General features: G+C 46.9%; 1 protein-coding gene and 1 long non-coding RNA gene across 2 annotated transcripts in view; both read left to right on the forward strand.

The window, feature by feature from the left end:
• Positions 1-15,825, forward strand: part of LOC142786345 (uncharacterized) — a 97,493-nt gene extending 81,668 nt beyond the window's left edge. The window contains exons 9-10 of the mRNA XM_075883974.1: positions 3,215-3,283; positions 15,267-15,825. Coding sequence (XP_075740089.1) covers positions 3,215-3,283; positions 15,267-15,361 — 164 coding nt within the window. The 3' untranslated portion in view covers positions 15,362-15,825. The remainder of the gene's footprint in view (positions 1-3,214; positions 3,284-15,266) is intronic.
• Positions 15,826-18,566: 2,741 nt separating this feature from the next.
• The window catches only part of LOC142786301 (uncharacterized), a 47,372-nt gene continuing 39,046 nt past the window's right edge, over positions 18,567-26,892 (forward strand). The window contains exon 1 of the long non-coding RNA XR_012888994.1: positions 18,567-19,128. This is a non-coding gene — a long non-coding RNA (uncharacterized LOC142786301). The remainder of the gene's footprint in view (positions 19,129-26,892) is intronic.

Genomic DNA, 26,892 nt, shown 5'->3' on the forward strand with positions numbered 1-26,892 from the left:
AGCTTTATGATAGTTGGAAACAGCTGCAGACTATATTCAGCACCACATGCCGCTGTCCACAAAAAGTGCAGACTGTAGTTAGCGCGTGTGCTTTCCTTATCATTACTGCGACTGGAGTTTGAAGCAAGGGTGATAGGCCCTCGCACTTATGCCATTGTGAACATGACCTGTGAATACGAGTTTTCACCCAGTTCGCTTCAAAAACGCAGCAAAGCAAAATGCAAAGAAAACTCTAAAAATGGCGGTGGTGTGCTGCACACGATCATGATGCTCTTTCACCTCCTGCATTCGGGAGGATGGAGTCGTCGGGTAACCCATTGTGCTTCTTTTGTATTTTATATCCAATACTCTAATTATTTTATCCAGTCTGTGGATTTTGTTTGCATACTGATTGTGTGTTAATGAAATAAATTCTACTGTTGTCTGTATAAATGAATATAAGTGATCATGAAAGAGCAATTCTGCTTGCGTTGTTACTCTACCTTTTGCTACATACTCGCTGACCCTAACTATATAGCTACTGCATTGAGTATTGCCTTTTTCTACATCTAAATTAGAGCCAAATTTGGATTGTATTTGCATATGAAAATGCTGCACTTTCACTAATAGCATATCTCATTGCATGAACTGTGTTTCTGTAATTCACTGCGTCGCTGTAATTCACTGTAATTCACTGTAATTCACTGCGTGTAATTCAAGTCACTGTAATTCACGAAGTTGAAGGGGATTGATGATTTATTGATTGATATGTGGGGTTTAACATCCCAAAACCACCATATGATTATGAGAGACGCCGTAGTGGTGGGCTCCGGAAATTTCGACCACCTGGGGTTCTTCAACCTGCACCCAGATCTGAGCACACGGGCCTACAGCATTTCCGCTTCCATCGGAAATGCAGCCGCCGCAGCCGGAATTCGATCCCCCGACCTACAGGTCAGCAAGTTGAAAGGGAGCCGCACTTATTTCGTTATACAGTGAAATTTCGGTATGACGAACTTCAGGGGACTGCGGAAATCTGTTCGTTATTTTGAAAGGTCGTTATAGTGAAAGCTCGAAAATTAATCATAAATACTTATTTTTCACCGACCAGAATGACTTACCTTTACAGCGGTGGGTTCTTGAACTTGTTTTTCACGAGAAAAAAAAAAAATGGACAAGCAAACACCAAAAAATGCACGTTTACTTCAAAAAAGTTTGTGATTTTTTTTTTTTTTTGACGCGAGCAGCATAAATTTTGCAGCGCGAAGGCCTCAAGCTCATCCACATTCCTGTGGTGCAATTCGGTTCTTTGGTCACAACAGCCTACTTTTTGCCTTCCTGTTGCTGAAGAATATTCATTGTCTCGCTTAGCGAAAACTGCATCCGCTTCTTCATCGCAAGAAGAGATGAACTCATTTGTAGTATCACCGCAGAGCGAACGCAGGCTTGCTTTGCGAACTCGATAAGTAATCACCAAAAAGAGATGAACACAACTGAAAAATAAGGCCTCCAAAGAAAAACCTGAAGCGTCACGGCTGTCATCGCCTCTTTCGAAGAAAAAAAAAAGGTGCTAAAAAAAAGGAAATTTCTCGCGTTTCATTTTCTGCTTTCCCGCTGTCTCAGGTTTTCTGCGCTCATGCTTCCTGCTCCGCATCTCTCACTCTGTTTCGCTGACCTTGCCCTCCCGTGTTGTCCTCGCCTCTGTGCTCACTTGTAAATCTGCAGCGTCGACGTTTCAACAAAAGGAAGGAAGGAAAGAAAGAAAGGAAAGTCACCTTTTTTTTTTTCCCTGCACACCGTCGCGCGTCTTGCGAAAAGCAGGGCGATCGTTCGCTTTGTCGTCTGCTTGCGTATCCCTCCAGTGGTCGCGACGGATTTCAGTACATAAGTTCGTAGTACTGAGGCGTTGTTAATATAACGTGGAACTAAATTATGGCTCCATGGGTTCGGTATTCTGTAGTATGTCTTAGTGAAATAGTTTTACATTGAAACTATTAGCAGTCAGCGCAAGATTTTTAAAAGTTTGTTAATCTGAAAAGTTTGTTAGTGTGGGGTTTGTTCTACCGAGATTTCACTGTATTCATTATTTCGTTATATCGATTATAACAGCTTGTGGCAATGTTTGCTCGGATGGGCGCACACCTATAAGCATGCAAAGAAGGAAACTGCCTCGTGGCCCGATGTACCACTACACGACCACGCGTGCGACGGAAAATAAACACAGTCGAATCTCATTATTAGATCTCGCTTAATTCGAACACGCGCTGTGGTCCCGTCAATGCTATATGTATTCCAATTGGACAAAACGCACTGTAATTTCAGCATACCGCGCTCCTAAAATGTTCTCAGCACCATGCCCAATCCCGCGGCGGTGCCTGTGCCACGCTTCTGCCTTTTTCGTCTCTGCACGTAGAGACTCTTCTCCTTTCAAGGCTGTGCGCGGAGAGAGAAGAAAAAAGAAAGAAAAGAAAGCTGTCGTGGAGTGTTGACTTTCTCTCTAATGCTGATCTGCTTCTATCTGCATACGCTCCTTCTTGGTGCAGAGGGTAGCAGCGAAGACGCAGTTGTTGCCGTCATTTTTAGAGAGTGTTGGTGCTAGATTTAGGTGCGCGCTACCATGCTTTGCAAACTGCGTGCGTAATGGATTGATTCGCTGCAAGCCAAACGTGTGCGGACACGCATCACAGATTGCTTCAATTAATGACGGATGTCCTCTGATTTATGAATGATTGTGTCTTCTGAAGCTTCCCCATCGTGTGTTCTTAAGTGAGAGGGAAATCGCTTTGCACCGCGGCGCTGCTTCTAAGTCATGTGACTCGCTGAGCGCTTCCTCAATCCTATCTACTGGCTGTGTGAAAAGGACAACTCTCTCGGCCGCGCGTGGCGTGACTGTTAGGTTGGTGAGGGAGCCTTAAAAGGGAGCCTTAAAAGAGCCGCGCCGAACGAGCGTCAAACTCTGCAGAAAATGATATACTTAACACACAATGGTCAGTTTTTTGTAGACTAATTTAGTTCGTTATATTCATTTACTGGTCAGTTTTACTTGATTGCAAAGTGGTTTAAAATGCATGGTTCTCAATGGAGCTTTCAAGGGGAACTTCATTTACTTTGTTGTTTGTATCCATTATTTCGTTTTATCTCGTTATGTTATAACGAGGTTTGAGTGTACTTGCAAGAGGGTCTTCTTGGGCTCTTTCGAGAAGCACTTAATTCTAACAAGTGGTCTTTCTTGCAGGGTTCGATTGCCCGCTCGGCAAGAGCTTCAAGCCAGCGGGCAGTGCAGCAATGATGCGGTTGCTGGAACGTGAGTGATGGCAGTTTTTCCTACTTCAGTGGCTTTTTTCGTAGCTGCCGAATTACCTCTAACTTATGACTTATATGACCAGGGCACACTTAGGTATCATAATAATTTATGCCCTATAATGAGGCAGATACACTACGCATTACGCCAACTCATTGTGGCACTAGAGCCAAGGCTATACAGACCGAGCTTCCACACATTTGTCTTGCTCCTTAAGTAGCACACAGCCTGCTACTCATTTGGGTTCGGCTTGCCCGCAACCTCAACCCGTCTAGAAATGCACATACACGAACAATGTGAATGGGGACAGACATTTCAGTTGTTCAGTGTCCATTTTATGATCTCATATTATATGAGTATATTTTTTGTGGAGAACCAAAAAGTGCGTTTGCGGCCGCGCACTAATCACTCGTCACAGTCGAACGTCATGTTTACTGTGAAAACCCGGCGGCCTGAGAAGGTGGTGCTTTTCAAGAAATATAAAGAAAATTGTAGTATTGTGTGGCGAACACGCCGCGCAGAGAACACTGGGCACAGCGCTGAAGCGCCGGCCGACATGAGGTACGCAGCAGCCAGTAGCCAAGCAGGAACTTCTTTATAATCTACAATGCCGCGCATATATACACAGGGTAGTGCCCCTGAGGGCGAAAACACTTCACATGAAACCGAATCTGGCAACCATGAAAACTAAACCGAAACACCACATAATTCCCCTAGAAAGAAAAGGACATGTGGCTCTAAGATCCTTATACAATGATTAACAAAACCTGAGTAACTTTTATGACCTTATACAATTTTAGAAGAATGTAATGACACAGAACTTCTGTATTTCAAACCTTAACATTCCCACTCCTTTTGTCGTAAAGTAACTAATTGAATAACAGAGAAGCGGCATGAGAAGAAGAAAAAACATAACTCTGTACACAGCGCACCATGGCTGAAAGCACTTATGCAGACAATATACAACAAAAATCACAGCATGAAAGTGTATCCTTTATACCTTTATACAATAAACAATGCACAGCTTCCACACAACAATGAACATGTATGTTACAGATTTCAACGTACGAGTAAGAAAATAGAATTTGGGCCACAAAGTCTGTAAACCTAGATGGTTTCTTACGCGAACGCTTAGAACGCTGAAGCTCGTTGCGCTCTGAAGTGCTCCCTTGCAAAGCAGGAAGTTCGGTATGTAAAGATGAGCCTACTGGCTTGCTTACGCGCTGCTCAGGCACAGCTGAGAGCATTGAGTATTCCGACAACTCGCTTAAGCATCCCTCAGCTGTAGCTGGGGACGGAGAACCCGGATGCGAAACATGGAAGCCTGAAGGTTTGGAAGAATGTTCATTAGTGTTAGGAAGGATACTGGCATGGGGACTGGGCTCGTCTGTCAAGTATTGATACAAAGCCCGAGTCCAAGGACTCTGAAGCATGCTCGGTGCACGGTAAAACTTGATGGTGGCTGGGCACCACAGCCGGATCTGAAACCGTTGCTTGAATACCATTTCCCCCAGGGAAAGATGGTGATGCTGCAGGAATAGGGATAGGAGCCCATTGTGGAACCAAGGCAGAGTATTGCCACTGGTTTTGCAAAGGTATTGAAGGGTGCAAGAGTGTAAGTGGTTCCCATTCGGAATGGACAATCACAAGTTCAGAAGCATTACAAATCGATCCATCACTGCGTCCAAATGTCTAGGATCCTACTGCCGACGTAACAGTAAACGGACCTTTATACTTGTGTTGTTTCTCTGGAACACATACTTTGACTCTTCGGCCAACCTAAATGACCGAAGGTTTGGCTCCTCGCTTATGATCGACACAATTCTTCATGCACTTCTGCCCATGAAAAACTCTTGTCCTTATGGTATTGTCCGAAAATGACTTCAAAGTAGAAGGCAACAACAGATCAGTTATGTCAACCGCTGTGCGAAGTTGATGCTTATGAAGCAACATCGCGGAGGACAATACCGTAGTTGCCTGAGCAGAAAAATGGTAACTACCAAAGTACTCCGTAGTCGCTTTCTTTAGAGGACGGTGTTTTAGTTGGGCTAGTTGAATGTACTTTTTCAGGGCCCTGTTGAACTGCTCGACCTGCCCATTGGCTTCAGAATAGTAGTTGGAAGAACAGAGGTGTTGAATACCTCGTTCGTAAAGAAAATTTTCAAACTGACGAGACCTAAACTGGGGTCGTGGTCTGTTAATAAGCATGCTAAAAACCCTTCACGGCAGAAGACTGAAGTTAAGAAGGTGATGACTGCATCAGATGTAACGTCTCAAACAAAACAAACCTCAGGCCATTTGGAGTAATAGTCAAAGTGACTGCAAAGCTACAATCTAAGGGAACATTTGAAAGAGGACCAATAATGTCCATGCGTAACTTCTCCCACGGTTTCTCAGGAAAAAGAACTGGTTGTAGCGGTGCAAGGACAGGTTTCGCCGATTTGTCGGCAGCTTGACAGATGCAACTGTTCCGAACCAAACCTTTCACTTGTTTGTCAATGCACAGTCACCAATACCTGTCACGAAGCAGCTGCTTTGTACGAATCATGCCTGGATGATTCTCATGGGCTAACTGAATCAATTGCCCCCGGCAAGTTTCTGGAACTGTAACATATTCCCCATGAAAAATAAGCTCATCTGCATAAGACAGTTCGTCTTTCACTGCAAAGTAAGGTACAAGTACTGAAGTCAAATGCTTCTTTAGAGGCCTACCTTCAGCAATGTATTGAATAAGCTGCTGTAAGGTACCATCATTAGCAGTGGCTGTCTGTAATTCTTCCTTATTTAAGCATGCAGCAACTAAAGAAATTATCTTCTTCTAGCGCCTGTGCTGGTGGAAGCTGGACTGGCAGCCGAAATAATGCGTCCGCTACGAATTATCGGCACCTTTGCGATATTGTACAGAAAAGTTATAACAGCCAAGCGCACTATCACGAAGTTTGCAAGGGGCTTCGCCCCGCCCCGCGCCAGCTGACAACAAAGTAGTTAAAGCTTGTACTTGAACTGGTATAGCGCATTACGGGGAAGAAGAAACGGCCGAGCAGACCGACACAAGAGGACAGAGCGCTAACTGAGCTTTATCGTCAAACTGCATCAAATATGTAGACCCGCGCAAGCATACAAAACCACCCTAACGCAACGACAAGATAACACACAACATCGCACCCTCACATATCACAGGTTCATAGGCGGTTATCCTGATTAAGGTAGGCCACTTCATGTTCAGATAAAACCAAAGAAGGGGCGCTAATACACGTGCTGCCAGCTCTTTTTTACCACTTCACATTGATCAAACATGGGGGTACATCCACAATCGCGGCAGTGAATTCCAATGTGGTCCTGGATTGCTTTGTGAACATTATAATGGTGCTCTTTTAGCCTTTCATTAAGGCATCGCCCCGTTTGGCTGAAATACCACATACCACATGAGAATGGAATCACGTAAACAACCCCCGCTACACACGGCACAGAGTTTTGTGCTTAGTTGCGCAACCAGTGGTACGTGATTTGAGAGGGTTGAATGCTTTGCAAAGCCGCTGTAACTTATCCGGCGCTGAAAACACCACTTTGACGCTGCATTTCTCCTCTATCTTTTTTAGCCGGTGGGAAATGTCATGCACGTAGGGTAAAACTACGGGTCTTTTTCGGTCGTTAGATTCCGGCTGAGCCTCGGAGTTGTAGCCTTTCTTTATCTGTTTTAATAGCTTTTCAGCTATAGATGCCAGTAGGATAGCTGGGTACCCAGCACTCAAAAGCCTTTCAACTTGAGCTGCAAAGCTGCGCTGCATGACATGACACGATTTCCTAAGAGGATTGATGAGAGAAAGATTATTGATGCTGCGCTTAACTAACTTGGAATGGGAAGAGTCATAGGGTAAAAGGGGTTTTCCATTTCTAGGTTCAAATAGCCAGCACGCATGGTCAGGTGAAAAAATTAAATTCAAATCTAAAAAGCGTAAGCTATTGGCAACTGGCAACTCACGAGTCAATAAAAGCGGTCAATAAAAGAGCACCATTATAGTGTTCACAAAGCAATCCAGGGCCACATTGGAAAACACTGCCGCGATTGTGGATGTACCCCCATGTTTGATCAATGTGAAGTGGTAAAATAGCACCCGTCACAATTGACTCGAGAAATTATAGAAGCGCATTGTATAGCAAGAGCTGGCAGCACGTGTATTAGCGCCCCTTCTTTGGTTTTATCTGAACATGAAGTGGCCTTCCTTAATCAGATTAACCGCCTATGAATCTGTGATATGTGAGGGTGGGATGTTGTGTGTTATCTTGTCGTTGCGTTAGGGTGGTTTTGTATGCTTGCGCCGGTCTACATATTTGATGCAGTTTGACAATAAAGCTCAGTTGGAAGTTAGCGCTCTGTCGTCTTGTGTCGGTCTGCTCGGCCGTTTCTTCTTCCCCGTAATGCGCTATATCAGTTCAAGTACGACGAACCAAGTCGCCCAATCTTCAACACTTGTAGCTAAAGCCTGGTGGTCAGTTCTTATTGTAAAATGCCAACCCCAAAGATACACATGTCATTTTTCTACCGCAGACAAGCAAGAGCTTCATGCTCTCCTGCTGAATACTGGCGTTCCGCCGAGGACAATGTTCTAGATGCAAAAGCAACAGCTAGCAGCTGATCTCCTCTTTGTTGTTGGAACACTGCTTTGATGCCGACATTGGATGCCGACATTGGAACCACCACCGAAAGATTATCAAAAATATTTATGACCGGGCGGTCAGCAAGAGTTTTTTAATCTGGTTGAAACTGGCATTGACCTCAGCAGACCAGTTAACTCAGACCTTGCTGGAGCATGCGGTGCAGAGGCTCAACAACATCATCATAATGTGGTAACTTTGCGTAATATCCAACCAATGCCAAGGATTGGAGATTTTTAACATCAGTGGGAACAGGGGTATCAAGTATGGCAGCGACCTTAGACTCAACCGGCGATAACCCGCGAGTACTTATGTTATGACCTAAGAATGCAATTTCAGTAGCAGCAAATACACACTTGTCATTAAGCTTCATGCCACAGGGATCTATTTTAGACAAGGCACCTTTCAAGTGCACATCGTGCCCTTCCCAATTACCGCCCCAAACTAAAATGTTGTCTAAGTAACAGACAACACCTGGGCACCTCTCAGTACATCGCTCATAATTTTTTGGAAAATAGCTGGCCCAGATGCCAGTTCGAAGCACACTCTGCGAAATCTGTAAAGCCCTTGATGAGTTAGAAAAGTAGTATGGTCACGACTCTCCTCCGCTAACTCAACCTGATGGTATGCGGATGCAATACTGTTAACTGTTGTAAGAGTTCCTCGATGTGGGGTAGAGGGAACCCGTCCACCACAGTGGCTTTGTTCGGCTCATGGAGATTGACGCACAGTCGGATGGAATTGTCCTTCTTGAGGACGACGACCAAGGGAGACACCCAGTCCAAAGCATCCACCCTCTCAATGATGACACTCAACTCTAGTCGTTACAGCTCATCCGCGACTTGTTACCTCGGCAAGAAGGGAAGACGACGCAGTTTGGCCGCCACTGGCTGCAGACCAGGTCGATACTTGACACGCTGAATGTAATTCAGGACCCTGCCCATGTCCGACGAAAACAGGGGGTGATACACCGGTGACGCATTCGCCGGAACTGCCGAGGAGTCAACGAGAGAACAAGTGAGGGTCTCGCCTCTGACGATTATTTTCAGAGCTCAGATGACATGACATCTATTTCCAGGAGCGAGCTGCAGAACCATTGATCTATACGGTTAGATGGAGAAGTCCAACAGTGGTGACCGTTTCGTCCACTTGCAGGACAGCAACTATATTGGTCACCGTCGATGTGCCTTGATGACCGGTCGAGTCCTTAGTAGTGCGGCAGACCCGCACGAAGTGTCCTCGACGTCTGCACCGCGAATACCTTGGGCTCCTGGCAGGGCATGCGGCAAAGTTCGCCCAATGCTGCGTTTACCTGCAGTGGTGGCAGGCATCCGCGCGTGCTGGTGGCGAAGCTAGAGAGGACGTGTCCGCAGCAGCGCAGGGCGAGGATGTGCACACAGGAGAAGTCCTGTCGGCGCCATCTTGCACCGGACCTTGGGGAGGACTGCCCCCATTTGGTCTGGCATCTTGAATAGGGCGTGACGACACTGCGTCAACTTGCGCTCCAGATAACTGGCAACGCGCAGTCGACGCGCTCCTTCTTTCTTGCTACGTCGAGCGCCTTCTGTACGGAGAAGTCCTTGCCCATCTTGAAGAAAGTTCTTTGTAGGTGCGGCGACGTGATGCCAGAGACGATCTGGTCGAAAGCGAGGATGTCGCCCGACGCGCCGAAATCACAAAGCTTGGCTACTCGGCACACCTCCTGTATAAATTTTACCGCCGGCTGGTCCGAGCCCTGACGCAGGGCTTTGAAGTAGGCGCGCAAACACGGCGCGTCCGATGGAGGGTCAAAGATTTCATTAAGCAGCACAAGGGCTGCGTCGTACACATTCGAACACGTCTCCTGAGTTGGCCGGACGGCTCCCAGCTCATCTTCGGTGGCCTGCAGGTAAGTGTTAAGTCCCTCGACGCCCAAGGCGTGCAGGAGCAGCGCCTTCTTGTTCTCCGGGATGGCATCCCTAGCAGCAGCATCAATGTAAATTTGAAGAACCGTACCCCACTGTCGCCATGAAATAGGAGGCACTGCAGGAGCTCGGATGGAGGTATCGCAGCGTACATGCTTGCCGAAGAGAGCATCGAGACGGCAGTTCAGGAGAGACGCGCATATAGGTAGGCCTCGTGACTGGAGTGGCACAAAGTGTCAAAAAGTGAGAATGTAAGCAGGAAATACAGTAGTGGTGGGACAGCTTGCACGGGTGCTGAGTCGACAGCATGATGAAAAAGGCTGAATGCCCATCTTGACGCCTGATGCACGTGGATTGATGATCCTTGTCGCCAAAATGTATCATGCGGCGAACGTGCCGCACGAAGAACACAGTGGGCACGGCGCTGAAGCGCTGGCCGACACGAGGTACGCAGCAGCTGGTAGCCAAGCAAGAACTACTTTATTATGCAATGCCGCGCCTATGTACACATGGTAGCGCCCCCTGAGAGGCTTTACATGAAACCGAATCTGGCAACCATGAAAACTAAACCGAAACACCACAAAAATGAAAGAAGTTATGCAAAGCAAACTGGTATTTACCTACTTCTTTCTGCTACTGCTTGAGTCTCATGATAAACCTGTATTTATTTTAGCAAGCAGACGTGAAAATAATTGCAGTTTATAAAGTAGTTGAAGAGAAACAATGACTTCAGTTATATTGATAAACTGCTTTTTGAGAACTCTGATGCCATAAGTTTCTCTGTCATAAATCCAATATTAACAGGGAAAATAAAGGTTGAAGTTTCATTTTTGAATGTCGCACCGAAATCTTTGAGTGTGACATAAATTCAAATAATTTCATTCACTTATTCATTTATTGTATATTGGTGACACAAGCTCAATGAAATTTTCTAAAGCTTTGTATGCTTGGTTTATGACATTCTTAATTTTCATTGAGTAGAAGCTATGTAGGACCCTATAGATGCCTTGAAAATCGCTTGCAGTTTGACTTGTCTTTTCTAGGCGAAAGTTTGCTGAAATAACGAGTTGCGTCTTCAACGGACTGACTGAAGTCTTTGTTGCTGTGATGACCACGTCAGAGTGTTATGTTGTCACGCGCTAACCCTAAATCGCCCACCACACACCGCTACGTCTTGCCACTCCTTCCAACCAGCCCGAACTCTCCCTTCCCCACACACGCAACCCCCACCACTCCAGTCCCAATGATGATGATGACGCAGTCACGTAGTGCCCTCTCTCGGCCAAGTCCCGGTGATGATGACGCCGTTACGTAACACCCTCTCTCGGCCACCCTCACAGGTCTCCCCCCCCTCAAAATGTCAAGCCACCACTACACATTGCCTGCAGCGTCATGGTACAGTGTCAGCTGATCTGCGTGTCTCACACCGTGGCGACAACCCGTTTTGAAGTCCACTAGAACAGTCATTCTGTCCCACACGTCTCACTGCCCGAAAGGGACCGGAACGCCGGGGTGCAAGCTTCGAGGAGAAGCCCTTGGTGGCATCGCTGAGGGAGTGGCTTTCGAGCAGAACAAGATCACCCTCCTGTATCGTCAGTGGCCGCCTGTGCTGGTCGTAGCGAGTCTTCTGAGCGCGCCACATGTGGTTTTGGTGTGTCCTGGAGAAGTCAAGCACCTCCTGCAGACACTTGGAGACCTCAGTAGCAAATGCACGGTATGCTGTCGCAGGAGGCTCCGCGTCGTCTTTGGCCTCAGCCTGTGTCCATGGGGTTCTCAGCTCCCGGCCATAACAGAGGAAGGCAGGCGTGTAGCCCGTGACAACGCTTTCAGCCGTGCGCATGGCCAGGGCGATTTCAGGGATGTGCTGGTCCCAGTCTTTGTGGTTGGAACAATAAGCCCTAAGGCACTGCTTGATAATGCCGTTGTGGCGCTCCACCATTTGCCCGGCAGGGCGGTACGGAACAGTGTGTCGGTCTTGTATGCCCCAATGCTCAAGGAGGCCCTTCCACAACCTGCTTACAAACGACTTTCCATTATCACTTGAAATGGAGACAGGTGTGCCATGTCTGCAAAAAACCTGGATCATGCAGGCCACCACACTTTTGCTGTTTGTTGCCCGCAATGGAAAAAGTTCAATGAACTTGGTGAACTTGTCAATCACCACGAGAAGGTACTTGTGGCATCGAGGTGTCATAGGCAAGGGCCCAATTATGTCCACGCTGAGCTGTTCCATAGGGGCAGTGGCCCATTGACTGCTCATCAGCCCTTCTGGCTTCTGCCGGTGGGCTTTGGTGCGCTGACAAACCTGGCAGCATCGCACATACTTGGATATGTCCGAGCGCATACCCAGCCACACGAAATTCTGAGAAACGCGTTTGAGGGTCTTAAAAAAGCCGGAGTGGCCACTAATCGGGTGGTCATGGGACAGTCGCAGGACCAAGTTGCAGAGATGGTTCGGTAGCCAAGGTACTTTCCTGTTCCCTCGGTGCTGTACAAGCAACCCACTCTCTTCCATCTCGGTCGTCTCCGCCAGGTCTTTTATCAAGGGTTGATCACTGTTAGTGGGCGGAAGCTTTCCTCCCTTCATCACAGTTCGTAGTTTTGACAGTATGGGGTCCTGCCCTTGTTCCTGGGCGAGGAGCCCTGCATCATTCAAGACAGTAGTGTCGTCCACTTCAGATGCTACAGCAGCTGCCTCAAAGCTGATTTGTGGGCTGGGCTCTGGAACAGCCATAGGGAACAGCGTCTCGTGTAGACTCGGGCTTGGAACTTCCTGGTGCTGAAGGGGAGCTCTGCTCAAGGCGTCGGCTGGCACATTTGCAAGACCCTGCCTGTGCTTGATTCTGCAGTTGAAACCTTGCAGCCGCAAAACCCAACGCTTTACACGTGGTGAGGCCTGGTCTGTGGTGAACATCCAGGATAGTGAGGAGTGATCACAGTGTACCTCAAACTCGGTGAACTCAAGGTATGGTCGGAACTTGTCCACTGCCCACACCACATCCAGACACTCCCATTCTTGCACTGTATAGCGCTGCTCTGCCTCAGTGAGTACCCTGCTAATGAAGCTTATTGGACGCAGTTGAGCATCACTCTCGGCTGCCTGCAGAAGCACCGCTGCAATGCCGACTCCACTGGCGTCTGTTTCCACCACGAATGGTCTGTTGAGGTCCGGCAAGTTTACAACAACATCGTCGGCCAGGGACTGCTTAAGTGCTCTAAAGGCTTCCTCTTGCTGCAGCTCCCACCGCCAACATTGCTTTTTAAGGAGTTCTGTGAGTGGACGTGCAGTGATAGAAAACTGAGGTATGAACCCTCTGTAATAGCCTGCTAGTCCCAGGAAGGCCTGCAGCTGTTTGAGTGTTGTTGGTTGAGGATAGTCCAGCACCGCTCGCACTTTTTCCTTGTCCGGCCTACACTGCCCGGGCGATATTTCATGGCCAAGGAACTTAAGTTATTGACAGCACACGTGCACCTTCTCTGGGTTAATGGTCAGCTGTGCCGAACATATCCGCTTCAAAACCTCCCGAACATGCTCAAGATGATCCTCTAGGGTCTCCGAATACACCAGGACATCATCAAGAAACGCCATGGCAAACTGGTGATTAATTCCCTCCAGTAGTCGGTCCATCAGGGTCTGAAACGTGGCAGGACCTCCGGCAACTCCAAAGGGCATTCTCATAAACTCGAAGGTTGCCCGATACCTGTGAGGGTGGCCGAGAGAGGGCGTTACGTGACGGCGTCATCATCATCGGGACTTGGCCGAGAGAGGGCACTACGTGACTGCGTCATCATCACCATTGGGACTGGAGTGGTGGGGGTTGCGTGTGTGGGGAAGGGAGAGTTCGGGCTGGTTGGAAGGAGTGGCAAGACGTAGCGGTGTGTGGTGGGCGATTTAGGGTTAGCGCGTGACAAGTGGGGGCTCGTCCGGGATGGCTTCAGGCCCGACAACAGCACCGGACGACATGCCTAGGCTCCAAGGTCTCGTTGAAGAGCTGTTGCTGGGCACCGACGGCTCCGCCATGGAGCGCGAACGAATCGCGGCGGTCGTGCGCGATCGAGTGATGGCGACGCCGCTGCCCACGGCTCCGCACGTGGGAGCATGGACTGGGGCCGCTAACACTGGCGCGGTCCCTCGGGCCACCGACGACTCTGCGCCTCGGCTCGCTGCTGCGCACCTCCCCCGCTACTCCGGTGCTAGAGACTTGCAGTCGCCGGAGGAGTTTCTTGAACGTTTGGAGAACTTCTGCCTCATGACGGAGGTCGCCGCCGATAAGCGACTGACACACGTGGTACCGGCTGCCCTCGAGGGTGGCGCGAAGTTGTGGCGGCGGTTCGTGCGCGGGTTCGACTCGTGGGAGCAATTCACCGCCGCCTTCCGCTCCGAGTTCTCGTCGATTGACGCGAAGCGTCGCCTGAAGGCGGAGCTCGAACAGCGCACGCAGCACTCGGAAGAAAATTTGAAAGAGTTTATATATGCCATCGCTACTTTTTACGACCGCATCGGGGAAGAAGTCTCCGAAGCCGAGAAGGTGCAGCGCGTACTGAGGCAGATGCACCCTCAGTTGCAAGATTTGGCGGAGGGGCATGCCTACAACGACCTCGCCGAGTTGGTGAAGGCAGCCGACGGCCTAATGGAGCGGGCTTGGCGTCGCCTCCAGTACAGACCACCGCCACTCCTTCCAACCAGCCCGAACTCTCCCTTCCCCACACACGCAACCCCCACCACTCCAGTCCCAATGATGATGATGACGCAGTCACGTAGTGCCCTCTCGGCCAAGTCCCGATGATGATGACGCCGTCACGTAACGCCCTCTCTTGGCCACCCTCACAATGTGAAGCGTTAATGGCACAACAAATGGCAAAGAAACAAGAAAGACACTTTTTCCTGTCGTTGCTTCTCCGTGCTTTGTTGTATAGTTACTATTTTGTGCAATAATATATGTCTAGTGTATTCTGAAGGTATGCTCTCCACATCATGCTTCGTTTGATAAGTAAGTGTTTGTCGGCGGCTCAAAGCCCCTTTTAGGAAACCTAGCAACACTTACTTGAAAGGTGACAGCATACAGTTTCACAACAGAATAGGTGCTGGAATCAGTGTCCAAATTCTTTTTACTGCCTTGTCATGAATATGAGATGTGGCGCCTGGGTCAAGATGCCACCACTCACCTTCAAGCAAATGTAGCATCCTGCCTTCGCTCAAAATAGTCTTGAATACTTTCTTTGCGATCAACTAAGAAAACAAGATATTCTTTAGTAGCATGCCTTTCATTGAGCAGTTGTAGCATATAGCATATATGCTCCTGCTATTTTGGTCCAGCGTTTCTTGTAAATGGCGAGAAATCCCGCTGTTAAGCTGAGAAATGAATGATAAGCAGCCACTGCTTCCTTTGTGAGGTGTAACATGTGTGCGTCCTGTTTTTTTACAGAACCTCTGGTCAGGGAGGAAGACGTAATCTTCACGAAAATGCCCACTGAGGACGGTCATGGAGAAACAGGTGTCACTTTTGGACACTACTTCTAAGACACTACTTTTGGACACTACTTCTAAGAAGTCCGCACTAGAGATCTATCGAACTTTTAAGCAGGAAATAGCCAAGGAAAGGATATATGATAATACTCGGGGTAGTTCTCTACTGTTTGAGGCCAGGACGGGAGTATTGCGAACAAAGACATATCGGGCCGAATACGAAGGGGTAGACACGGTATGCAGTGCGTGTGGAGAGGAAGGAGAAACTGCCGAACACTTGACAATGTTCTATCAGTGATGGCAAAATAGACTTTAAGCGGGTAGAATTAACTAGAAGGAGGTTATCTGATTGGTGGCTAAAATCAAGGCACGAGTGAAAATTAAACCCTTCACTGCAAAGTACGAATCCTCAAACTCACTTTTTAAAGAAAAAAAAATAAATCTAGTTTTTGGTTCATTAAGTATTACGGCTTGGTGGCGCTAGCCACCGCCCAATCTAAAAGGTACAGCCATATCCATCCATCCGTCCATCTCCATGGGCAGGACTGCCATGGGCGTCATGAATTTTGGCCCGAGGAGCGAGAAGCAGCTGTCTGCCAACAACGAACATGACATGGTGAGTACTGCTTGTGTAACTTAATATCATCCAGTGAAGAAAAAAAAAAACAGCACACGAATTCCAAAAGGCATTTTGCATTGACAAGAAAGGCGATATCGGTGCGTGACTGTGCCTTCGTCAGTGCTCCTCACCAGGGAATTGGGCATTTGTGAAGTATATGAATGCTTCTTGACAATTTTTCAGATGCATACAAAGATTTCATGAACAAAAGTTCCATGTCTTGTCTCTCCTTTCACATTGCTTGTGCTATGTATACCCCTGTGTATGGAATGAAACCTTTCTTGATTGTAAGTCGGTACTCGGTCTGTCTCTTTCACTACCCCATGTTTCATGCTGTTTGTCACTTCGTCGATTATGTACCAATTGGCTCAAAATAAGTGCTCCAGTGCAGTTCCTTTGATATTGTTATTGACAAACTTTGTTTTATCGTGTGGTGCTGCGTTTTCAGGAAAAGTTCTTCTGTTGTGCTGCTCTTATCAGGTGTGGAATGACAACCCTGCTAATTGTGAATCATTTTTGCAGTCAAGAAAATGTTTTTTTCTGAAGCTAGCTTTTTCTTTTTTTTTTTTTTTTTTTTTTTTTCTGAAGCTAGCCCCGCCGCGGTGGTCTAGTGGCTAAGGTACTCGGCTGCTGACCCGCAGGGTGCGGGTTCAAATCCCGGCTGCGGTGGCTGCATTTCCGATGGAGGCGGAAATGTTGTAGGCCCGTGTGCTCAGATTTGGGTGCACGTTAAAGAACCCCAGGTGGTCTAAATTTCCGGAGCCCTCCACTACGGCGTCTCTCATAATCATATAGTGGTTTTGGGACGTTAAACCCCACATATCAATCAATTTTTTTCTGAAGCTAGGGTACGTACAGGTTCTTGAAAACCCTTTAATTTGAAAAATGCATTTTCAAAGCCCTTGGAAGTCTTTTTTTCTCGTCCTTGAAAATCTTTGAATTACCTTAGCACTCCCAATCGACATTGTCGCCTTATTTATGTGGTAGATTGGCATACCTGCCAAGTCTCTCAAATTTCGACCAGTTCTTACCTTTACACGGTTGTCAGGAAAATCTCCTGGAAATTGAAATTTTTTTGTGGGATGTGGCTGCATTGACAGAAAGGCAGCCCAATCTGCATTTTATTGTAAAAAATTTAAGAGGTGCTCATCCAAACATTTATTGGGCCACAATTCAGATGCTACAAGCACTTTTCTTCACCGCAACGAGTCGTATGAACTTTAGTCTGAAACCGTGGGAAAAAGGCCGAGAGCAGCGTGCTCGAAGCCGTGGAAGGACGTGTGCGGCCAGTGCACGCACTGACACAACTGCGGTTATCGTTTGTTACAACCGGTGCGGATAGAACCGCGGTCACTCTTGATATGATCATTTGTGGTGACAACGTAACTGACAGAACTTTGAAACTGCACGTGCGTTCAGTGCATCATTTGAAGCAGCGTTGCTTTCCACAAATGCTTCGGAGAAAATCATGACAGATGCGGTCATATATTGTAAAAAATGACATGGTTTTGAAGGCACGTGATCAGCCAGCGCACGCAGAATGAAAACCGAACTATCGTTTTCCGCAGCCGATGAGTGCAAATCCGCAGTTGTGCTGAAATGATTATTAGCCGAAGGCACGCGGCTAACGCAGTGGTAGAGCTGATAAAGATGTAAAAAGAAACGCTAAAGGCATTTTGGCGTACCTGTCCGAAGAATCTAGTAATGTTGTTCCTTTCAATCTGGGTACATTGGCTATACTTTGGCATTAAGTTTTCAGTTGACCTTATGCGAAGCTTCAACCTGCACTTTCCCGGCAGCCGGCTCATTCACTTGGGTCTCAGGAAAACATATGCACATTCTTTTGACAGAAATAGATTTCGCTAGGTGTTATCAAGACACGAAGTTTTGAAAGATACAAGTATATTCACCCCCATTTTTCTTTTTGAGGAAGAAAGAAAGGGGGAGAAATAGATCAGTGGACACCCCCTTTACTTTCTCTTCCGGAAATCTCCGATTCAGAATCCTTGAACCTGGCACGTAAGGATCGACATCGACCTGACCAAACTGCCCATTTCCAAAACAGCAATTTGGCCTGAGTTAATATGGTTTCACTAACCAAAACTGCATGGTGAATAGTTTTACCGCATCAAACCACGAACAAACGAAGTGAGAGACTTGTAATGCTCTTCAGTGCTGGCTCCTTCCCTATTGTGGGTGCGGTGAAGCTGGTGAAAAATATAGGGAGCTATAGTGCAAACTAGATATGTTCGTTATAATTGCAATATGTGTCTACTATATAAGTGCAATAAAAATGAGTAAATTTTGAAAATTTTGAAGTAAATATATTTCAATATTTTGTGCTAATTTTAGTCCTTGAAGAACCTGTGACATGTCCTGGGTAGTCCTATAATATCCTTGCATTTTCGCTTCGGAAACCTGTACGAACTCTGTGAATCATACTGACTGAGTTGGGGGTGCCTGAGGCATAGGTCAGTAAACATTACATTACACTTGTGCACAGTACTTATCTGTTACAGTGGACCGGAAGTTAAACTGCTTGGCTGCTAACCTGAAGGTTGTGGGTTGGCAACATTCTTGCTTCAGTGGAGGCTATGGTGCCTGCATCAGCATGTCAAAGAACACTGTGTGGTCGAAATTTCAAAATCTCTCCACCATGGGTACAATAGCCAGAACTTTTTTCGGGAAGGCACATCCTTGATTTTGGGAGAGTTACCCCTTTGAAATAGTTAATCTTCGCGCTCTATACCATGGCGAAAAAACATTTCGGGGGAGGGGGATGTGGCACGGGCCCAGTGTGTACCTCATGGCTATGCCCTGCTCTCCACTGCAGCATCGCTACTAATTATATGGTGACTTTTGAATGTGAAACCCCAGATACTTAATTGTCAGACTTTCATAATGAAAAGCAACCTATTCTGTCTAATCATGTTCTTTTGTTGTTAATGCTTTTGTGTGTAGGCTGTGTTCATTCTGATCATATAGGGAGGATCTGGTTTACACCTGGTGAACTGTTACTGTCAAAAATCCTATTACATGCTTCTTGCATGAAGTGAGCCTCCTCAAGTTTAATGTAAGGCATTCCATGATTTTTTGTGTTGCTTTCAGTATTTCTGCGCTCTCGACGACGGAGTCAAGCTGACCATGCTGGGCAGTGTTTTGATGAGCCTCCCAAAGAAATCTTTTTTCTACGTCTGCAGAGGTTTGTTGGCAAAACTTATTTGCTGCTTCTTTCATTTCTCATTATCTTAGCATTGCAAGCTTGTCCTTTTTCTTTATTTTTCAAATTTGGGGAATACTTTTGTAAGTGATCTTCTCACAAGTGTACCCATGCTTTTGCAAGGGTACTTGATTAAAAAGATTATGGTGTGTCGGCAATTGTTATGAAATGTTTAGAAAAAAGATGATGGATAAGAAAGAGCACCTCATTGGCATAATAAGTTGAGTATTTGAGTGTTGGTCATTGGCATCTATTAAGGGCCATGTTAATATCTGTAGTATTCACTGCAAGATTCCAAGGTCTTCTTTTTCTACTAAAAGTGCTAAAAGAATTCTTTCACTCAGTTTTAAAGCTGAAATGAGGTGAAGCCAATTGGGCATTGTTTAGCTGCTTCAAACAAACACCCTTCTCTTGGAAACCCCATTGACTTCGAAAACAGGGTCTCAAACACTACCTTTTTCACCTGTGACTGCAGAACAAGGGACTTTTGTGCTGGCAAAACTGTGAACCATTGATTGACATGCATATCCACAATTATCTTTTCACTGCTACCCTACTGCCGTGGTCTGGTAGTCAGGCAATCAATTCAGTTGTGAGACGAGCATTCAAACAGCACCTTGGTAGTTATAGGGTGAAGAAACGACAACAGAAAAAAAGATCTTGCCTGTCCTTGCTTCTTTGTCCTGTATAGCGCTGTACCATGTTGGAAAAGGAAAATTATTACCAACATTTGCTATGAGCAGCACCTATCTAAGCTCTGCACACCGTCTTTCTGCAAGATTTGTTTTCTAACCAACCCAAAAGGGTAGTTTCATCCCTTCCATATTGCAGCTCGCAGGTGTGCTTTAGTGGAAAAGAAAGGGAATGGAATATTGTATCAACGCCTCCTAAAAGAACTATGCACGTGTCTCTCTTTACAATTGGGAGCCTCCTGTCAGCACCTAACCTCGGAGGCCATGCTTTCTGCCGCTTGTTGCGACCTGCCGTCGCGCGAGACCGCTCACCTCCGTACTGCTCAGTCACGTGACATTACCGTACTGCTCAGTCACGTGACATTACCGTACTGCTCAGTCACGTGACATTACCGTACTGCTCAGTCACGTGACATTACCGTACTGCTCAGTCACGTGACATTACCGTACTGCTCAGTCACGTGCCATTACCATACTGCTCAGTCACGTGACATTACCGTACTGCTCTGTCACGTGACATTACCATACTGCTCTGTCACGTGACATCACGGCTGCTCAGAGGCGACTGTAAGAGCATTTATGAGTTCGCAGGGGGTGACCGTCGGAGATGCTCGCTTACGTACCCAAGGAAGAGGGTAAAGTTTGAGGGTAGGGCAGCACGTTCGCGGCTGATGTTCCAGCATAGTTTTTGTAGGAGGCATTGATTGTATAAATGTGTTGCACAAGGCAGTCGACTTGCGGTAAATATAGCGACGTGTATTACCTACCACATTTTGTAATAAACAGAGATGTGCGAATACGGAAATTTCGGGTGTGAAACAAATTCTAATAGAAAAGTGTGAACGCAAACTGAGAATCTTGTTTTTCAAATTTTCCTGAGATATTTTTTTTCATTACTTAGATGGTGAAAACTGCAGAAAAAAAAAAGAACGTTCAAAGCATATTCTGAGGTACGTCACATTATGAAAGCCTTTATTTTGGCTAGGTTGATGAAGCGCTAGCAGGATGTTGTTTCATAGTTATCTAATGAACAATGAAGTATAAGAATACATTTAGAGGCCCAGGTAAGGCAACCGTTTAATGTGCCGAACAGCAGCGAGACAGCAGCCAGTCGTTTTAGCATCAGTAGCAGCACGAGCCCAAGCCACAACAAATGTCCTCTTCGTCGTTGCTCTAGCTATGCCAATTTTTGTGACTACAATGACTCCCCAGTGAAAAAGGAGCCAGCCAGGCACAGTTTTGCCAGAAAACGAGCCATCCTGGCACAAGCAGGACAGCACAGTTTCGTGCACAGCTTCACGCCTGTGGTGCTGTTAATCTATACAGGTAAACCTGCATATAACAAAATTGATAAATTCCCAGAAAAATTCGTTATATGTAAGTTCGGTACAAAAATTTGTAAAATAAATGGGAAAATATAAACAAAAAGGGGACTGAAGGCAGAGCTAACCCCAAACACTCATTTACAGTAAAAAACTGCATTACGATTGTTATAGCAATTATATGGACACTCTCGGCAGGTTCTTGCTGTGGCCGCCATGTTCGGCAACAAGTCCTAATTGGCAACAAGTCCAAATCGACAGCATGCCTCCGCACATTGTAACTTTGACAAGTGGGTAAAAGCGTGCGAACGCTGCTAAAGCAGAGATCACATGAGTTAGCCCATCACTTTCGCCTGGAAAGTGCATAACATCACCCGTGTGTTAGAACTGCGATCGAATGCCTAAACAGAAAGTAAACTACCTGTCTTGAACGAGCATGAAACAACGTTGGGAGGGGGGGGGGAAATCGCTCGAGTAATGAACTTGGATTTTAAGGGCGGTCACAATCGCTGATGCGCTTGCTATCTCGCGGAGTATCAGTGCGGTTTCAATGCGAAGGGACTGTGTGAAAAGAGCAAACGCAATCGTTCCAGTCAAAGTGGAAGGCTCGCGATTCTCCCCATCGAAGGATAACTGCTCGTGCACAAGCATCTGTAGATTGCTCGTTACTGAAGACAGTAGCGATGCACTGCCTTGTATTTTTGTTGTTTAAACCACCATGTGTGTGTGTGTGTGTGTGTGTGTGTGTGTGTGTGTGTGTGTGTGTGTGTGTGTTGTAGGCGGCAGAAACCCAGCCGAAACTGCCTATCGCTATTAAAAAAAAAAAGCGCCCTTCATATGCAGCGCAGCCCCACATATGTGACGCTAAATGAAAGCGCGGCACTGGCAATGCGCGAAAAGTAGTTTTTTTTATTTTGGTTTGAAAAGGGAGGGGGCACACTCGCGCATGCGACCGCGGCGGCGAGAAGGGGGCACCGACGGCTCGTAAGGTGCAGGCCCTCCTGCCCGTCTTACGCGTGCCTGCCACCACCGCTTCGCGCTTTGACGGCGGCGGGGCAGCGGCGGAAGATGTATGCTCGTACCCAAATGCTACAATGCGCATCAAAATTCCAAGATTGTCCATGGGGAAAATTCATTATATCAAGGTTGTCTCGCAAAGTTACTTTGTTACATAGAGGTCGCAAATAGATGTGCTCCTATGAAGCGACCGCAGGGAATATGAAAAACTTCGTTATATCCAGGAATCTTTTATATGGAGGTTCGTTATAAGCAGGTTTAACTGTAGTTGGCTGAATATGCTCAACAATTTAGTTTACTGGCGATGTCTGGCGCAGGCCTAGTATGGTCCGTTGTACTTGGCTATGAACTTAGAGGAAAGGTCAGTTCCAGACAATAGCACACAGTCACACGATTGTTCCAGGGGCGTATGACGATGGGGATGAGCGTCATTCAGGAGCGTGCTTGTGGCGAGCCTGATCGTGTGTGGTAAGCGAACGTGCCAGCTGCCGACATTCTTTGTCATTAGTGGTGGCTTTCTCCAAAGTCCTAGTTTCTGAAGGGTCTGGGTTGTACAGAAGGATAGTGTCAAAGAACAGGGAAGGCTCCCGACCATAAAGAAGGAAGAACGGGGAGAATCCAGTTGAAGATTGAATGGCACTGTTGTAAGCATAGGTGACGAATGGCAGTATGTGGTTCCAATTCGTGTGGTCATCGGAAACATACATGGAGAGAATGTCGCCTAGCGTGCGAATAAATCAATCGGTCGTCCAGTTGGTTTGGGGGTGATATGCGGTAGTGTTCCGATGCACGATGCTGCATTCGCGCAGGAGGGCTTCTACAGCTTCATGAAGAAGGAATGCCCGCAGTCACTGAGAAGCTCGCGGGGTGCACCATGAGGAAGGATGAGGTTGCCCAGAATGAACAAGCAGACTTCACAACCAGTGGCCTTGGGAAGCCGTGAAGTTTCAGTGTAGCGCATAAGATGGTCCGCAGCTACGATGACCCAGCGGTTTCTATTTGCTGTGTATGATAGGCGACCGTACAAGCAGATTCTGATGCAGTCGCAAGGCTGAGAAAGACAAGGCAGTGGATGGAGTGACCCTGTGGTTGTGCGAGAAGAGCTCTTCCGGGGTTGGCATGAGGAACATGAACAGACGTACTGCTGAACAACGCGGTACATTTCGCGCCAGTAGTATTGAATTCTTAGGTGAGCATACGTCTTCACCACACTAGCGTGGGCGCATTGCGGATCCGCGTGGAAGGAAGCACAGACGTCAGAACATAGGCGGTGAAGAATTACTAGCAACCATTTGCGCTCATCAGATAAGTAGTTTGCTCGGTGCAGAAGGCCATCACGGATAGTGAAATGGCCGGCAAGTCGTCGAAGTAAGTGATTGTTAGTACGTGGAGACATCTGAGACAGGTACTCTAGGAGAGACGCTATCCGTGGATCCTCATGTTGCTCAGAGGACATGTCTGCATGCTGAAGTGAAAAGCTTTGCAGCTGGAAACATTTGCTGTAACATAATTGTGGGGAAGTGGTGAACGAGAAAGAGCAGTGGTGTCCAAATGCTTGCAGCCTGACCAATAGACTACACGGATGTCGTAATCTTAAGATGTAGCGTCCTGCGAGCTAGGTGACCGCATGGATCTTTTAATAACGACAATCAGCACAATGCGTGGTGATCAGTCTCAACGTCGAATGGGCGGCCATATACATAAGGTCGGAATTTCGTGATTGCCCAAACTACGGCAACCCATTCTTTTTCCATGACTGAGTAGTTCTTTTCCACTATAGTGAGGGTGCGACTAGCATAGGATACAACATACTCATCGAAACCAGAATTACGCTGGGCAAGAATAGCGCAGAGGGCTACTCCACTAGCACTCGTATGGATGGAGAAACTGGGGGTGGAGCCCTGCAACGTAGGTGCCCCAGGGGACTGACTGCCACAAAGATCTAAACTGGAATAAGAGTAAACAAGTTTTTTGGGTGTAGTAGAAAGGGCGGCATTCTGGAAAGAATTCCTAGGAATTACTGTTAACTTGGATGCATTCCACACTTTTCCGTCACTGAGGAGAAAAGGGGACGGCGCAAACTGAGCCTTCACTGTAAGAGGCCTACTATACTTGAAAAAGCCTTTCCTATGGAGTCTTACCTTAACCAAATCGCCGACCATTATGCGGGTTTGCTGCGCACCTTTCCTTTTGTCAAAATACCCTTTGCTCTTATTCTGTTTCGCTGCAACCTGATTCCGGACATGAGGCAACCCATTGGGCGACTCCGATACTTTAGGACAAATCCTAAAGTTGCTAATGTCTACTTTGGAACGAGGTTGTCGACCGTGCAGCAAAAAAGCTGGAGACAGGCCAGTCACCGCATGTGGTGTGACCCTATACGAACTCAAAAATTGTGTGATGCTCCTCGAGGCATCTTTAGCTTCAAGTCTGGCTACCTGCAAATGTTCCTTAAGAACCCTGTTAAGGCGTTCTATTTGAATAATTGGACGAAAATATATGATGGATGCCCTGTTCCTTTAGATATTCCTGAAATTGTACAGAGAGAAATTGTGGACCATTGTCAGTTACTAAAAACTCTGTCCTTTAGATATTCCTGAAATTGTACAGACAAATTGTGGACCATTGTCAGTTACTAAGAACTCTGGTAGCCCTTCCCGGCTAAACGACGATTCGAACAGCTTAATGACATCCTCTGTGGAGATAAAATTCGTGCCAAGAACTTCAGGCCATTTTGAATAGTAGTCGACTAAGGTAGCAAGATACCTGGGAAAAGATGCATTTAATGGGCCGACAATGTCCATACCCAACTTTTGCCACGGCCCTTCAGGTCATTCAACGGGCTGCAACGGGGCTACACGCGACTTGGCCGACTTGTCTGTCAGCTGACAGATGTGACAATGCTTGACATGTTCTTCTACAGAACGATCTATTTGGGGCCACCAATATCTTTCACGCAGAAGTTGCTTAGTACGTACTATCCCTTGATGATTTTCATGTGCTAATTGGAGGAAAGTAGGTACCAGAACACTAGGAATGACTACACGGTCACGCATGAGTAATCCATCAACACAAGAGAGTTCATTCCTAACATGAAAGCAAGCCATTAACTCATTGTTTATATGCTTCTTAAAAGGCCAGCTCTTGGATAAACATTCACAGATTTTTTGCAACGTCACATCTGCATTCGTTGCAAGTTGGACGGTTTCTTTGTCAACTACAGATGTCACTAATGACACTATTTCTTCATCCTTGCTAAGTTCTGGGCAGGTCTGAATTGGCAGCCTAGACAGGGCATCAGCGACCACATTTTCTGAGCCCTTGCAATATTCTATGTCAAAGTTGTAATACAAAAGTCTAGCTGACCACCGCAAAATCCTTAAAGGCCGTCGGCCTGCATCACCTGCGGCTAACAAAGCAACTACAGCCTGATGGTCGGTTCTAAGGGTGAAACGTCTACCCCAGAGGTAAATATGCCACCTTTCACACGCGAATAGACAGGCAAGCGCTTTGCGTTCACCCACAGAGTACTTTCTTTCAGTATCTGACAAGGTTCTCGACGCAAAGGCTACTGTTTCAAGCTTAGGACCATACCGCTGCTGTAACACAGCCCCGATGCCCACATCAGATCCATCGGTTGTAACCACCACAGGTAGCTCAGGATTAAACATCTTAATGACAGGCGAACAAGTCAGGCGCGTTTTCAACTGGTTAAAACTGCGTTGGGCATCCTCCGACCAGCAAAACTTTTGGTCCTGCCTGAGCATGAGACAAAGCGGTTCAACTAGGTGTGCATAGTGATCAATGAACTTGGCATAGTATCCTGCCAGACCTAAAAATGACTGTAAAGACTTAATGTCTGTAGGAGCTGGGGCATTTACTATAGCCTTTACTTTACTTTCTAACGGCGATATGTCATCAGCTGAAATCCGGTGTCCCAAGAAGCTAAGTTCTTTCACAGAAAAAAGACATTTATCATTCAACTTCATGCCACTGTTGGCTATGCAAGTCAAGACTTCAATTAGGCTCGCGTCATGCTCAGACTGAGTCTTACCCCACACAAGGACATCATCCAGATAGAAAATTACATTCTTGCAATCTTTTGAAATCTGGGACATCATTTTTTGAAGAACTGCAGGCGCGGACGCCAGACAGAAACAGACACGCTTAAACCTGAACAAGCCATCATGAGTGATGAACGTCGTTAAGTCCCTACTGCTCTCCTCTAACAAAAGCTGGTGATAAGCTGACGCTAAGTCTAGCTTAGAAAAACAAGTGGCTCCATGAAACATCTGCAACAACTCTTCAACGCGCGGCAAAGGATACCCATCGATGATAATTGCCTTATTCGGTTCCCTGAGATCTACACATAGCCGGATGCTTCCATTTTTCTTTCGGACGACGACGAGCGGCGAGATCCACTCGGAAGCGTTCGATGACATCCGAGTCATCGAGTTGTCGCAACTCGGTCGCCACCTGATCGCGAAGAGCCAGAGGGAGACGTCTCAGATTGGGTGTAACTGGAGTCACACCTGGCCGCCGTTGAATGCGATGAATGAAAACCTTGACGAGACCCAACTCGTCGCTGAAGAGCTGCTCGAAGCCCGAAGGCACATTGGAGGGACACTGCACTTCACATGATGCGTGTCGACAAGTCAACCACGCGCCGTCAATCTGGTTGCCCAGTCGCTTAATCGCGTCAAGGCCCAAAAGCG

Source organism: Rhipicephalus microplus, unplaced genomic scaffold (assembly GCF_043290135.1).
Source record: "Rhipicephalus microplus isolate Deutch F79 unplaced genomic scaffold, USDA_Rmic scaffold_22, whole genome shotgun sequence".
Classification (NCBI taxonomy): domain Eukaryota; kingdom Metazoa; phylum Arthropoda; class Arachnida; order Ixodida; family Ixodidae; genus Rhipicephalus; species Rhipicephalus microplus.